General features: G+C 44.7%; 1 protein-coding gene across 6 annotated transcripts in view; it reads right to left on the reverse strand.

Annotated features, from left to right (window-relative positions):
- CADM2 (cell adhesion molecule 2) overlaps positions 1-5,629 on the reverse strand; it is a 637,102-nt gene extending 631,473 nt beyond the window's left edge. For all 6 annotated transcript variants that reach the window (XM_030471717.2, XM_030471720.2, XM_030471715.2 and 3 more), the window contains exon 1: positions 5,127-5,629. In XM_030471717.2, the coding sequence (XP_030327577.1) occupies positions 5,127-5,187 (61 nt within the window). In that variant the 5' untranslated portion in view covers positions 5,188-5,629. The remainder of the gene's footprint in view (positions 1-5,126) is intronic.
- Positions 5,630-16,145: the final 10,516 nt, after the last annotated feature.

The following is a 16,145-nucleotide window of genomic DNA, read 5'->3' on the forward strand; positions in this document are numbered from 1 at the left end:
ATCATACTTAATATTGATGCAATCCCAAAGGAAACATACTAGAATGTCTAATCACTTGATCATTCTACATTTGTTTTGGAATGTGCATTGTAAAAAGTACATCAGTGGCATTCTCTCCAGAGAAGACCCTCCATTGTTCTGAGAGTGTCTAACAGAGTTAGCTTGCCATTAGATTCATGTTTTAAAACAAAACTGAAGTACTCCTTTCTCTTGGAGAAGGCATTAAGACGACAAAGAGAGCATCGTCCATTTCTAGTTTTTAAATATTAGATGAGGAGGAATCATCGTCCTAATACAGTCAACCACGCTCTGGTTATACTGCTATTCTCTCGGCAGCTACCTGATGTCCATGTCTTAACCTCACATAGAGTTGTTATCAGTTACTTAACCACCATTTGTGATGAATAAGGAAAAAAACTCCCCATGCTCAAGATCCAATCTTGACTTTGGCATAGCAATTTTGAAAGAATACCCTTAATCATTGGAACTAGATGATCTTGCGGTCCTTTCCAACCCTAACTATTCTACAATTCTGTGAATCGCATCCAACACACTTTGTCAATTGTAGGATCAGGCCAGAGTGATGGGAAAGGTAATTATGAGAACTAAGGTTTCTATAATCAAAAACTATGGCTTAAAGACATTTATTGTACATTACAATGGAGCTGCAACTGACAATTAAGTAAATTTGAAAGCAGAGAGATATTCACTGGATTACATTCCTGAAATAAAATAAAACAAAATAAGAACTAACAAGAAAGTACACAAGAAAAATGTATTTGTCTCAATGGAGGTGCTTCTGTTGATCAACATTTTCATGGAGTTACTTCTTTAGTGAGAAAGTTGAAAACTGTTTACTGATGAATTGATGACAGAAACTTGGTAAATATTTTGCATGTGAGAGTGAGTAATCCCTATTCATGTATTCCTTGTGGAAGTTGTATGACATCAATGGGAATCTGGATTGTTTAGCTACCTCATATTCTAAAACTGAACATAAACTGCTACATGATGACTACCAATAAAAATAAATTAATAAATCAAGCAAAAGAATTCATAAACTATGAACTAACCTGAGATCTAAGCAGCTAAATAAGCCTACCAAGCCTTGGTTAAATTGACAGAAGTAATACAAAGACAGCCACCATCAAGAAGACTAATACATTTTATGTTTCAACTCATACATAAAAGATTCAAAATAAAGATTGCATCAAAACTACTGTCTTCTAATCTGTAATAATCTATACCATCCAAGAACTGAGAGAATTACAACATGCTTTTGACTGGCTGTACACCATATTAGTGTTACAACCCTTACCTGCCTAGACAATCTCTATGCTTTCAGCATCAGGTTGCCAGGATCTTGCTACCAGAAGTCCTACTGAACATTCAAAACAGAATCTAGGTACACAAGCTGTTGAGTAACATACGACAACTTCATCTTAAATCAATTTAGACGATCTGAGAAGTCACCACTTACATATTTGCTCACTAATTTTACTTTTTTCTTTTTAATTCTGCTTGTAATAGACCTGAGCTTATGGGAGGAAAAAAAAAAAGTCTCACCCATAAGCAATTATCTGTCTTCACTGATTTGCTGCACCAGTGATCACCATTTCAGACAAATTAAAGTGTCCCTACGTTATTTTCATTAGTAGACAGGTTGCAAGCATTCAAAGCATCTGAAGAAACCATGTTGAGATGATTCGCCTGGCATTGGCAGAGAACTGAAAGTAGATCATTTGCTACCACATACAGCACTATCCAGTGTCTTCTCAGGAGCAGAGCGCATTAAGGCATTAGATGCCATTTGCATTATCACACAGCAGGGGGCTACAGCAGCTACAATTGCAGGATAATCTTAACCCATATCTCTATACTATCAAACCAACAAAGCTGTTTTTAATATTAGAGTTTCTTACATGATAACTCTTTATTGTAAAGAGCTTACTTTTCAGGTTACATAAAAACAGCTCAGGTGATGTACTTGAGTTATTCTAAAGAAATGCTGTCCCCCAACTGCTAAGTTTTGTTTAAGGAAAGCTAAACTCAAGAAGCAGAAAGAAACAATCAGAATGAAACAAAAAAGTAAGGCTGACTCTAAACGTATCTAACAGTTTAACCCCTTGGGACATCATTTAAGTACTCCCGAATCATTACAGTGCACAAGCTAAGAACAACAGCAGCCAGAGATCCTATTTTCACAGCAAACGCTGGAGAGGGCAGAGCAGACTAATATCATACCCGAACTCAGCTGACAAACCTCTTCTCAGCTCAACATGTTATTACTCCCTCTCCCACCTCCATCGCTTCCCTTTCACAGCAAGCAGTTGACACTGGGCTCTTTTACTTCTTGTTTGCCTCCTTTCCGAAGGAGCTGCTTGCTGTTAATGCTATTCCATGCACAAGCTGAGAAGGATTATTCTATGTCCTCTTCCCTCAGCTGATGCTTCATCAATAGTCAGGATAGATTCCTTAAGCAAGCCTCTCCACAGATCACGCCAGAAAGGCACACTTCCACCCAGGACACACGTCAGCTTGACTGTTTGTCACCTTGTCTTTAAACTTAATTAGCTTCAATTTCACTAACAGGAACCATCCACAGTTACAATCCAGAAATGCTTCGAATCCTCAGAACAAAGATCTTATTCACTTACAGAGCTGACAAAAAACCTGCATGTCCTACGGCCCACAAACAGAAAACCAGAGAAACCTTAACAAATCCATTGAGCCACTTCACCACAGTTTGGGGAAGCAAAGCAAACCAATAGGAAAAAAAAAAAAAACCACCTTTAAATGCAGGTATAAAGCTGCCAACAAGAAGTGTGCCTAATATGGTAACTGTGTCTGCTAGTTGTGCCAAAATAAACGGCAGAAACTGAGGAAACAACATTTGTGAAGTAGCACTATAAGGGGCACCAAAAAAATCTGATATTCTGCTAGCTGCAGTCGCTATTCAGGACAGTCTTCTCCTAGAGAACACTTACTCATCATTTTCTCCATTCTCCTTTATCTTAACAGGATAGTAGAAATTACTTGCTCTCACTCCTGTCTGAAGGCTACAGGTTCTTTGTATCTCCCCCTCCCTTTTTTCCCCCCAGTAGTGCTCAGCAAAAGTGCCTCATGAAGCAGCACTCTACTAAAGTGCAGTATACAGGAGCCTCAGGATTTCCGATTGAAATTTTAATCAGGAGCCAAAAAAATAATTCTATGAGAAACTGAAATGAGAGAGATGCTTTATAGACACGGAGGGCAAGCTGGGTAACACGTTAAGCATCGCTTTTCCCCATCTGCCAGGACAGGCCCAATCTGGTTATTTTCACACAGCAACAGTCAGATTTGTATTACACCCCTTTTCTCACAACATGTTTTTTACCTGATGGAGTTCATGGAGTTACATTTTGCCTGGCACACTCCCTGAACTGCTGTGAAAGGCATCACTGTTTTTAATCACTGGTTTACTCTCCAAACTGCGATGTGCTGAATGCAGCTGATTGCATCTTAGGGAAGATCAAATCCTCCTCCTCCAGCAGCAGCCCCGATTTTATTGGTGACAGAAAGTCAGTCCAGACGCTTCCCACCACCACCCCCACCCACCCCCCTCTTCCTTCGCAGGGCAATGAATCGACAATTCACAGGGAATGTAAAAGGCAGAGAGGAGCCAACCCCCAGGTGCAGCCCGCCGCACATGCCCCAATAAATAATCTTGTATAGCACCAACACAGCAGCTCCTTGTGCAGTGACGTACAGGGCAACTCATAAACATCGGGAAAGAATACAAATAGTCTTGGGCGATGGAACTGCCCGCTGCTGCCGTTGCCAAAAGCGCTCTCCCCCGCCTCCCTCACCCCTCCTCGACCGGTAACTTCCTCGGGATGCCGGCGGAGGCTCGTCGTGTGTGTCGGGCCCCCCGGCGGCTGCCTCCGCTCCCGCTACGGGCTGCCAGCCGCTGCTCCCTCCGGAGACCGCCCGACACATGACGCAGCCGAGGGAAACGCGAAATATATTAAACTTGACGCGGAATGGCACGACAGAGGCAAGACGGGGGGGGACAAATACAAGAAAAGAAATAATCTTACACGGCCACTTAGTTTAATCGTTTCTTCGCTTTTCCCTCCCTAACTCGCACGCCGAGCGAGGGAAAGGGAGAGGCGCGACCCGCCGATGCCCCCTCAGCCCCCACAGCCACCCCGAAGCCCGGCCGCCGCCATCCCGCCGCCGCAGAGGGGGCAAACTCCGGGCGGCGGCACGGCGCAGCGGGCTCGGCCGCCGGCTCGGTTCCCCCCCAAGCGGGAGAGCTCTGAGGGAACCCCCGCAGGCAGCCGCGGCGGTCCAGCGGCACCCCAGCAGCGTGCGGCGGGTTTCCCTCCGCGGCGGCGGCCGCCACGTTTGACTTGGACGGATAACGTTAATTAGGGGGAGCGGTGGCCCGGCGGTGGGGAGGAGGGACGGGGGGAAATACATCCAGTCTGGAAACTAGCCGCAAGATGAGCCGCTCGGAGCAGGATGCTGAAGGGATCCGCTTGCGAACCCCTGGCTCATCCGATTACCCTACGTACACATTCTATACCGCACATACAGAGGCGCATTCCCGGCGGCGGCGCAAGCGAAACACGGGCCCCCCCAACCCCCCCTCCGCCGCCGGGGAGGCACGGCTGGAGCCCGCACGTTTGCCTGGGATGCTGTTGCAGCGCACCCCGTGCTGCTGCTGCGGCCGCACTCGCACTTTCGGGGGCACGTTTGCGGCGGGCGAGCAGGGAGGTGACGGGGAGTTGAAAGGGTGGCTGCAGGGGATGGCGAGCGACCAGTGGCAGGAGGGGGGAATGAGGGGGGAACGGAGGGCAGGAAGAGGCCAGCCGAGGAAGGGCAGGAAGGGTTAACGGCCGTGCGGCGCGTTAGCGCTGGATAGCGCTACCCGGGCGGGAGACTGGGGGCGCCCGGGGAGGAGAGGGCGGCGGGGAGGCGAACGAGGAAGCGGGTCAGGAGCGGGGCGGCAGGGAGGAGGATGGGCGGGGGGGCTGGGATGCCCCGGGCCGCGGCGATGCCCCCCGGGGTCCCTCCCTCCTCCTTTCTCTCCCTTTCTCCCTCCCTCCCCGCGCGGGGCAGGGGTGGGGAGGAGGCGTTACCTTGTACGAGGATCCCGCAGAGGCTGTAGAAGCGCAGGAGCGCGCCGGGCTTCAGCCGCATCCTGGGGGCTCCCCTCGGGCTGGGTGGGCGCCAGGCACGCAGATCCGCAGCCTCCCGCCGCTCCGCTCTCCGGGCGCTTCCTTCCCCCCGCAGGAGCCGCCGCCGCCGCCGCCTCCGCCGCAGTGTCTCCCTCGCTGTATCCAGTGGGGTGAGGAGGAGGAGGAGGAGGACCAGGGTCGCGGGGGTGGATTGGGAAGGGACGAGGAGGACGAGGAAGGGGGGAGCGGCTCTCTCCGCTGGCTTCGGCGCTGCGAGGCAGATTCAGGTTCACCCCCGCGGAGCGATGCCGGGTGCCCCCGCTGGCTCTTCTTGCCGCTGCCGGCGTGCCCGCCCGCCCGTGTGCCCGTCCCGTCGCGGTGCGGGGAGCCGCGGTGAGGCGAGGAAGCAGCTCCGCTCCGCGCCGCTTCCCAGCTGGAGATACAAGGGCAATCACGGCTTGCGAGGCTCCCCTGGCCTAGCCCCGCCCCTTTATGCCTGGAGCCCCGCCCCTCGCCCCGCCCCCGGCGCCACACCCCGGCCCTCCCTGTGCCTTGGCCACGCCCCCTCCGGCACGCCCCGCCCCGCGGCCCGCGGCCCGCCCTCCCTCAGGTGGGTGAGTGACGGACACCGGCGGCTGTCCAATAGGAAGTGCCCTGGCGCGGCCGGGCAGCCAATGGGGCGGTGACGGAGGAGGTGCCAGGTTACAAAACAAACGGGCGTTCCGCAAGAGCCTTCACCCGCGCGCGAACGGACGGACCCCGACCTCCTGCCGCGCTGAGTGACAGCGGCGAGGGCCAATCGCGAGGAGACACAGCGGCTCGCCAGCCAATGGACGGTGAGCTACGGGACGGGATGGGCGTGGCCGGGCGGCGGGGCGCTGTCCAGACCCAGTACTGAAGTGGCGGCCGGCGGCGCGGGTCTGGCTCGCCGCGGGTGCCTGCGGGGAGGAGGCGGCGGGCTCGGGAGGAGCGGCGCTCCCGGCTGCCGCAGCGGGGCGGCGGGGAGACACCCCCCCCCTGCCCGGGGGAGGAGGGAGCGGCAGGTTTCCCTCGGCGTTAGCGCCCGGCGGCGCGGCGCGGCGGGAGAGCCCTGGCGGCGGCGGGGCGCTGAGCCGCCTCCCTGCGCGGACAGGCCAGGCGAGGCGGGGCCCGCCGCGGACAGCCGGCACCGGCGGCGTGGCGGGAGGGATGGGAGGGCGGGCGAGCGGTCCCCGTGCTGGCGGCACGGGAGGGAGCGGGGCCCGGAGCCCGCGGGCAGGCGGGGCCGGGCGGCGGGACCGCGGGTCTGGGGCGCCAGCGTGAACCCGGCGTCCCCGCCGGCTGCCCCGGCGGCGGGTGTGACTTGCGGGTTATGGGGGTGCTCGGGCTGCCACCGGCTGCGGGCCGCCACCGGCCAGCTCCTCCGCATCGCCGGCAGGGAAGAACGGGGCCGGAGCCACAGGATGTGGGAAGGACCCGGCTGGTTTGCTCCCCGCCGTGCAAGGGAGGTGCAGAGCCCCTTCTCCTCCCTCTGCTTTTCCTCCCGTTTCCCTGAAAGCAGCAAAACGCTTGGCTGAGTCGCCGGTATCCGCTGAATTAGCCAATACCTTCACAGTAGCAGTAAGACCCAGACAATGGCAATAAAGAACTTTTCGCAGTGTTGCCTGACCTCTCAATGGCTTGGAGAAAGTTGTTTTACATGAAGGCTTTCTTTGGGAGGGTTTGTAGCAGTCAGCTAGTATTCCTATGTTGCTTATGGTCTAAAAGATAAGGCAAGCAATCCAAGATGGCAGGGAGGTTACTTCTGCATGTTTGCCTTTGTGGTGTTTAGCATCCACTTTTTGCCAAAACCTCCTAGTGAAGCCAGAATGCCTTATTTTTAAGTTGCTGGGTCTGTCTGTAAACAACTATGGAGCAAATTGTGTTGCCTTATCTCAGAGAAAGGATTCCTCTGTGCCCAAATGCTTGTAAGTATCAGGTGTTTCTCCACTTCTGGTTCCATCCTTTTTCTGTTGAGATTTGCTCTCCAACACGATGCGGTATGTTTTGCACAGTATCTCTCTCAATTCATATCTTAACGTCCCGTTCTTTAACACCAAAGGGCTTTACTGAGATAAATAAGATGAAATATTCTTACCTATAGGTGAGGTTAGCTCTTTAAAAGCTCACTTCTCTGGAGAGTGAGTGGTCTCAGATCATTAATGAAGTGCTAACAGTTGTCAGCTTCACCTTAAAGAGCTTGCACTGGAGTGGGATCTGGGAAGTTATGTATTCTGCAGTCATATCTTCCACTTTGTTCCTTAGCAAGTGATGATTATGCCTAGCAACAGCTGAGACTGCATCAGGAATTTACACTGAGTTCCCCCTATCTCTGAGAGATGTCTACGCATGGTACAGAATCAAATCACAGAGTTGCATTTTAAAGTGCTATCGTTTGTATGAGTTAGTAGCCAATGAACATGACATACATCTCCAGGCCTTTAGTATGTTACTTGAACACTACCAAAGATGTTGCACTGGAATGTCCCCTGGGACAGGGAAGTCTGTCTCTGGTGGATGAGTAGATACTGGCTTGACTTAGTTTTTATTGCTATGGAAAAATACAGCAAAGGTTTTACCACTGTTGTTAGGGTTCAGTCTATGTAAAGCAGTAATGAACAGGGAATGATTCTCAAAATGTTTTAGAAGTCTTACAAAAAGGAACAATGGATCGTTTCTAAAGCAGCACTAAAAATGTCAACAGATGCTCAAAACTTGCATTTTTTTGGTTGGGGGAGGAAATTAAAAAAGCAATTCTGACAGAATAAGCAATTTAAACCCTTCACTAAAGCAGGACTGTAATCCACCCTGAATTGCTTTTGCATTAATTATGGTAACTGACAGCTCTGTACTTTTGACTACTTTTGATTGTAGTCTTGTTCCAGGAAGCATTATAGGAGAAATACAAATGTCTTCTCAGCTTAGCAATTAGAAACTGTGAAAAGCAGATGTAGGAATGAAGCACCTATCTGGACATCATAGAGCTTCTACGTCTTTGCCACATTGGTACGTTTGGAAAAGCTGAACTGCAGTTCAGAAACACCAGGTAATGTTTTTTTCCCAGAACTCAGTAATATCACACCCTGTGTCAGAAGCATAACCAGAAATGCCAGTTCCCACCATTCTCTTCTGGCTCAGGTGGTTCTGAAATGAGATAGCAACAGGTTGGTAGAAAACTGGTTCATGGAGGTGGGGTTAGCATTACTCCTCTTCAGACAATAGAAATATTTTGTAAACACTAGAAAATTAAACCTGGGTTTCAAACCCTGCCAATAAACGACTGCAGTGGAGTATCAAGAGGTCTTTATGCTGCATATGCTGAAGTGACTTTTCTGTCTGTCCTTCAAAAAGAGAAAAAAACCCCTACCAGAAGCCCCTGGTTTATTTGACCAACTGTATCTCTGAAAAAGGGATTATTAATATCATTAGGACTGCCAGACATGATGTCATACTTCTTCTGATTAATGCAGCTGTGTTAATTTGACATCTTACGTAAATGTAATATGATGCCTTATGACACTCAGTGGCAGCTCACGTCTAAACCTAACATAAATGGGACAGAACTGCAGAATTGATCTGTGGAGCTAGAGCTCACACACAGAATGGCCAGAAGCCTCATTACTTGCAGACCAAAAGGGTGACAAGGACTCTTCAGGAAATACACTTCAGAACAGAGCAAAAAGTAATACCCTAAAATATCAACAGGACATAATTCTGAAAAGCAAATGCAGAAGGTAAACATTTTATCAGAATCAGAAAAAGTTCCTCTGCATTACCCGGATACCCATCAAGGTGATGCTTACATATACTCCTAATGCTAAACAAAGAGAAAGAATCTGATTTTCAAGAAAGATTTAAAAAGAGTCTGCAAGTTTTTCCTCTCTCTGAATTGGTAAATAGCAAGTTGTCCAGCTTTCCCTAGACTTTCAGCATAGATCTTACACTGCATTCTCCTACTTCACAATTTTTAGCATGTTTCTGTTCACTCAAGAGCTAACAGACAAACCCTTCATCCAGCAAAGGAGCCAGCTTTCTTAGTTGTTTCCTCAATTATTTCCTGTTCATCCTTTTCTAGTGGCATCGATTTCACAGGTGCTGGTGAACACTTGATGAAACTGTGTGCAGCCCTGACAGACACCTCAGATCACAACCACCTCATGTCCTGGTCCACCACACGCTCTGTCAATTTGCTTGCACTCGTTTTTTCTCCTGATCAACAAGACTTGGGCTTCTCTCTGAAAAGCTCAACTCCACCTCCTCTAGAAGGAGCCATGTGCATCATATTGGGTCAGTCTACCTCTAGACTTTGCCTTGAAAGACAAACAAAGTCTGAAGGCATAATCATTATTTTAATTATGCTCCTTGCTAGCACCAGTGTTCGGTGATCAGGGTGTGGGAATGATACCTAAGGAAGGCTTATTGACTTGACAAAACATTGTGGTTCTGTTGAATTCAGCAAAGAGTGGAAGATGTAGAAAGAATTTAAGGAGAAAGAAACTTCCAGTATTACAAGCTGTGAAACACAGCTCTAGAAACACTTGTGTTCTATAATATACATTTATAAGTACATGTTGTATAATCTAGAGGGTAGTGAAGACGTAGTCAAAATATTATTACAGAGTTCCAACAACAACAAAAAAGCACCATGGGAAATAAGGCATGGAGAAGGCAAGCTGGTAGTGACAGAAGTTAGAGACAGATTCTATCCCAAGTTGCAATTCCACTAAACACTCGTGATCATATCTAAAATAGTAATTCGGAAAGTGAGACTTATTTACATGGGTCAATACAAACATCTCATGACAAAACCCCCATGCAGCTGCCACATAACACTGAAGAAATATCAGTGGTTGGATGACAGCCACTGGTTGTGTGACAGCCATCCTTGCAGTAACAAGGCCTTAATTCTTACATTCACCCCCTCCTTCCTGATAGCGGCAGCATGAGTTCCCATGGGTGGAGGGTCGCTCTCCAGAAGGCAGCATGTACCATCACAGGTAGTGCATTTCCATGCCAGTGCACCGTTACAGGCCTGCGTGGAAATCAGGTGAGACGCACCTTGCCTGAAGTCCATGTCTATGCATTTTCCATTACCCCTTTACCACACTTCAACAGCTGGAACAGAAGACTTGGGGTTTGGTTTGGGTGAAAAGTTTTGTGTGGTGGAGGTGAGTTGCTGTTGTTTTACATGATGTAGGTTTGCTTGAAGCTGATTCCTAAAAAAGAAAGAAAAATTGGATAACATTTACTTACCAGATGCCAGCAAAAATGCATTGGTTTGAACAAATACTGTAACTACTAATTTAGTTAAATCTATCCAACTGTGAAAATATATTGGCGCGAATAAAAATATATAGACATGAAACGCATTGCACTTTTTTTTGTTTGAAAAAAACTGGCTTCAGTAAAGAGCAATTGAAGTTTGAAAATATGCTCCTGAGAAGAAATGTGTTCATTTCCATAAAACATATTGGTGTGTAAATATACAGTATGTATTGGTTCCAGAGCAATATTATGAATTCAGTGAAATTCTGTTCTGTGCTAGTTAGTAAGATGAACCAAGTAAAAGGAATTGCATGCTGCAATTACTACATATAAAATATGTGTGGGATGAAGTCCCATTTATAAAGCAATTATAACTGTGAGATATTTCGCTGGCTTTTGGAGGAGAAAAAAGTCCATAAAACAACACTGTCAGTGCAATGCCAATGCAAAGTGAACCAAGGTCAAACCAAACTGGTATCATCCTTACTGGAAAGTACCTAATGTGCACTTTGAGGTGGTGAAAATAATTGCAAAAGAGAATTAGCAATGGCAAGTGGAAGCAGAATTATCTTACTCATTACCAGACTCTCATCCATATAATCTATGGAATAAAGACTTAGAAAAAACAGTGCTGGTAACGTTATTCTCCATACATACTAGTTAGTCTTCCTCCTCCTCCTAAGTCTTTGATAATTACCAAAAATTTGTGCTTTCCTATGCATTCTAACCACCAATGAAGTAGCAACTACTTGAAGAAATTCAAGTTACTTACCTCAAACCACAAAATTTCAGAGCTGTATAACTTTAGCATCTCTTATACCTTTATTTACTTATGATTTCGGTACATATAATGTACATTACAGTTTGCCATGAAAAGATATTACTGCACAGAGTTAATTATGTTTTAAGTATGCTTGGACGAACATGTTTACGTATAGTTTAGAATAAATCCTAGCTAACGCCTTTGAAGTAGATATTTATACAGTTATCTATTGTTTTCTTATTTCTGATGCTTTGTAATTTTTAATTGCTTTGTGTTTTCTTACTTATGCACAGATTATGTGATGTGTTGAAAAAACCTCTCTTGCACCCAGCTGAGGTGACAAAAAAATATCCAAAAACTCAGTAAGAAGGAAGTTGTTCATTTTGTAGAGCATAATGTCATCCATTTTACTTTCTTGAGAGCATCTTCAATTACTGACTGCAGTATGTTTATAACACTTTTTTCACAGGTTCTGGTAATTTAAAACCTCTAAATATTTAGGTTCAACATTTGGCTTTTTTCAGACGAAGGTTTTCACAGTAGTTCATCCTGGGTTGAAAATGTTTTCAAATACAAGTCAAATTATTTTAGCTGATCCAGGGTAAGACTCAAAGAATTGAACAAATACATTGTTTTGCCCATACTAAAGACTCCTAAGATATTTGTTCTAGCACATCCATGCTTTAAAAAAAAAAAGGTTTCAAAACTTGATAGGACCTTTCTGTTAAGAGTATTTCTTTTGCTGTCTCTATGAATATCAGCCCAACACATATGTCCTAGGGAAATAAAAAAATGCACACAACTGACTTAATAGGTCATAGGCTTTAAAATTTCTACATATTCTGTCTCTACTCAACATTCTCCTAAGAGTTAGACTACCCAGCAGTGAAACGCAGCCATCCAGTCAGACTGAATTGCTATTGCTTTTTCTAGCAATGAGACTGCACTTTTGTCAGATGGCATAATGTTAGATACCACAATTAAGAGCAGAAAGCGTAGACTTTGCTTAGCTTATGTCTAGACAGTTCTGATGCCACAACTGTCCTTATCGAAGACCTACTTAATTGTGTCATGGCGTGCACACCAAAATTCTCCTTAACAAGAAACCAGGGAATACGAAAAATCGTGTACTCCAGTTTTTTACCAGACATTCAGTCAGAATGCTGAGGGCATTCATAAGCCTCATTAATGGTCCTAACCAGCCTTACCTGGTGTCTCTGCCCACACCTATGGGCCCAGAAGTTTGATTTAAGCTGAGCCATATTAGAGGAGTGCAGGTCTCTAGCTTAGTACTGCTCCTATCTGGTCATGGAATGCTTTCATCCAGATGTCAGTCAATGGCCTGATCTTAGCCTGCCTCATCTTATGGACCTGCCTAGCATTCAGTGATCCTAACTTTGACTTGCAGATGGACCTCACAGTGTGAACCTACATCATTGCCATGATATTGCCTTATGATCTGGACTCTTGATTGGACTTTGCTGTAAGCTCTGCGTCTGTCCTTGCTTCAGCACCATCGGACTGGGCTGTGCCTGATGAAGCCTCTGTCCTGAGGGGCTGGGCATCCCTCTGTTCCTGGCTTACCTGTTCTTAGGCAGCAGCCCCACTCCTGTTCCCTAGCAGATGTGGTCTGAGAGAACACAGTACCAAACAAGTGGGAAATAGGTCCAGGTCATCAGTTTCAGAGGTTTGTGTTGTCTTTTAATCTGCTGACAGTAGGCAGACTCAGAAAGGTGTCACCTGGCTCAAAATAAACGTAGGAAAAATAGATAAGGGAGGAAGGAAAAATATATCCAGACGAATGTTTTTGGGCGACTAGCTCTAGAAAAAGCACAGCTGTGATGGAAGGCCAGGGTAAAAATAGAACTAAATGTTGAATGGATGAAAAAAGCTGGGATAACACTGAGGTTGAAATCTGGGGGCAGAAAAAATTGGTGTTAAGGAAAAGCAAAGCAATTGAAATGTGTTGTTGAGACCCCAGGAGGAAAGAAGTATGTGATCATCCAGGCAAGGAGTTTAGGACCTGCAGAAGGTGATTTGGGAAATAATAAGTGTAGGATAAATCTGAAAACAGAGTAGAGCTTCAAAGAAGAACTGAGAATCCTTAAGCACAGAAACTGGACGAAGGAACCACAGGATGGGGAGCATGAGACATGACTTGAAAAGAGGTAACAAAGGGAAACTGTGTGGTGATGAAGAACCAGAAAAGAAAGTCCAGCAATAAAAAACTATGAGAGTAGGAAAAAAAAAAGACATAAAGCACAGAAAAAGAAAATCAAGTCTTAAGTAGTACAACTGACACAGCATGAGCTGAGAAGCCAGAGGAAAAGGGAATGATAAAAGTAGCTAATGGTGGATGAGACAGGATGAGGAAAGTAAAACTTCAGGTTTTCAGACAAAAAAAGAAATGTCTACTCAAATTGCTTTATAGGGCCTGAAACTGAATGTATCTCACTTTTATTATGCATCTGTGTTTAGTAAATATCTGAGATTCATGAGAAAGTATATGCGAGGTTACTCTCACCTCTAGGGAACAGTAATTTACTATACTACTCCCTAACTGATGAGCTCAAAAGAAAAGGTGTAAAGTGGATTTAAAGACTCTAAGCCTCCTGGTGATATGCATGGATATCAATGTGGTCTTTTTTCCCCTCCTTCACTTTCATCAATTTTAGGGAAATAGATGCATGCACAGTATGTAAGGATCTTACAGTTAGGAAATACTCATAATGAAAGAAATTAACTTGCTGGTTATACAATCTTTATGTTGTTTTTGTATTTTTATATGATGAACTATAACTACACGATACCTTCCTTCTGTCTTCTTCCACACCTTGTCCATCTGTCGTGCCATTCCACCCCTCCTCCATATATCACAGAGCCTTGGTCTCATTCAGCCCAACGAGTAGCTCTAGGGATGATTCATGGTTTTGGGGAGAAGGAAGACATTGATAGATAGAATCTCTAATTCATTAGCTGAAAAAAAATTGGAAAATGTGTAATCAATATGGCAGAGGTCTGAAAGAAGAGGAAAAGACATTCTTAGAGTAATTGAATAATGCCTCTGAGAATTGGATTATGTTTCACTGTGCCACAAAGTTCCTCTGTGATGTTAGGTAAGTCACTTAAACCAAATGTTTTTACAGTGGTAATGAATTGATATTAATGCTCATTTTCTCAGTTTCCAGCTTCACACCAAAGAGTCACATTTGCAGAAATGTGAAGTACTGCAGACATCCTGAAGCCAGTGTGAACTGGACAAGGAACACGCAGAGCTGCGTAATGAAAATTGGCCACTTGGAATTAGTGGTTACCTTTGACATTAATCTTAATTACATACTTCATTATAATGTATCTGCAGAACGAGAACAAATTAAGGTTGCATAGGCAATTCTGAATCCTGGCGTTTCTTAAGTCTTTGATTTTTCAGTTTTTAGTGATGTTAATACAGCTTTGCATATCTATTTGGTAATTTATTAGAATTCAGTTATTTGCTTTTCTTTCTTTTTGTATTAGCTTATTACCTTTGATTTAGTTACTCTTTTGAAATATTTGCCTATCATTTTAAATCTGTTATATCTGAGAAGTGTAATCATCACAAATGAAGTCAATGAAAGCTTCAGGATTTTTTTTTCCCCTGAAGAGCGTGAATCCCTTGTGTTAAGACAATAAATCACAAATGAACACAGTCATTATGATTACTAAGCTTAAGAAAGGCTCACATTGCTACTTGCTAGTGGCCCAAAATATGGAACTGATCTCACCCATTTTTGGAAGAAAAATAGTGGAAGTATATTTGGAAAAAAACAAAACTGAAGGAATTATGCAAAATACAACTTGCCAGTCCCTGTTGAACTGTACTTTCTTGTTTCGGAGTAGGTGAGAGATGTTAGTTACTGTAATTGGTACATTATTTTGCAAGTAAAACTTCTAATTGTTTTTAGGCAGAACATTGTTATTTATGATCATATTGAACTGTATGTGAACCACAGAAATCTGTGAAATACAAACATTTACAAATCTGCTAAATTTATTTTTATTAAGTCTACCAGAGGTGAAATTCTGGTTCTAGACCTACAGTATAACAAGCCCTGTTAATATGTTGTTTAATGAAGAAGCAAAGAAGTGAACATGGCGTATTTTGTAATGTTCTTCTGCATAATAATGCAGGGAAGTGTTTCATTATATCATTTGCCATTGTGATACAGGACAGTCAAGTCAGGCGGTTTGCTGCTAGGTGGAAAAAAGGATAAAAGAAAATGTATGTTGCAGTTTCTGCAGCCATTAGGAGGTGCATTATTTGTTTTCCCATAGAAAAAATATAATAGGAGGCTTAATGGGTTAGCATCCATAATTCACATTTCTATTGCAGTGAGATACAAGAGTTATAAAGGAAAATATTTGTGACAGAGGAGTACAAGAAACTGTAACAAGGTTTTCAAGGTGCTTGTACTTGTTAAAGCGAACCTAAGTTCTCTGATAATCACAAAACTGTTTTGTGGCAACTGCATTTGGTTGCCATTAATACTTCAGTTGTTAGATGATGGTACTAACAGCATTTTAAAATAGTGACATAAAATGCATGATTTTGGCTTCTTACAGTCCAAAGTTATTTCCTGAGTTTTTTATTGGTATTAGGACTGTGTTGTAGCTTATTGTCAGTAATTTTTTAAGTGACAGGCGATAAGAGTGAAATGAGTTAGACTGAAAATCAGCCTTGCTAGAGGCTGTGTATGGAAATAGTGTTAAGTAGGGACACATAGAAAATGTCATTTTAGAAATTGTTCTTCTGGGTTTCAGTTGTCTGAAATGTTTCACTTACAACACAGATTCTTTTTCTCTTCTTGTATTAACTGGATTAAGCTGTGTCTCATTTTTTAATATCAGAATAATTTTTATAGTGCCAAACTATGGAAAATTGCCAAATACAACTA

Source organism: Strigops habroptila, chromosome 2 (genome assembly GCF_004027225.2).
Source record: "Strigops habroptila isolate Jane chromosome 2, bStrHab1.2.pri, whole genome shotgun sequence".
NCBI lineage: Eukaryota > Metazoa > Chordata > Aves > Psittaciformes > Psittacidae > Strigops > Strigops habroptila.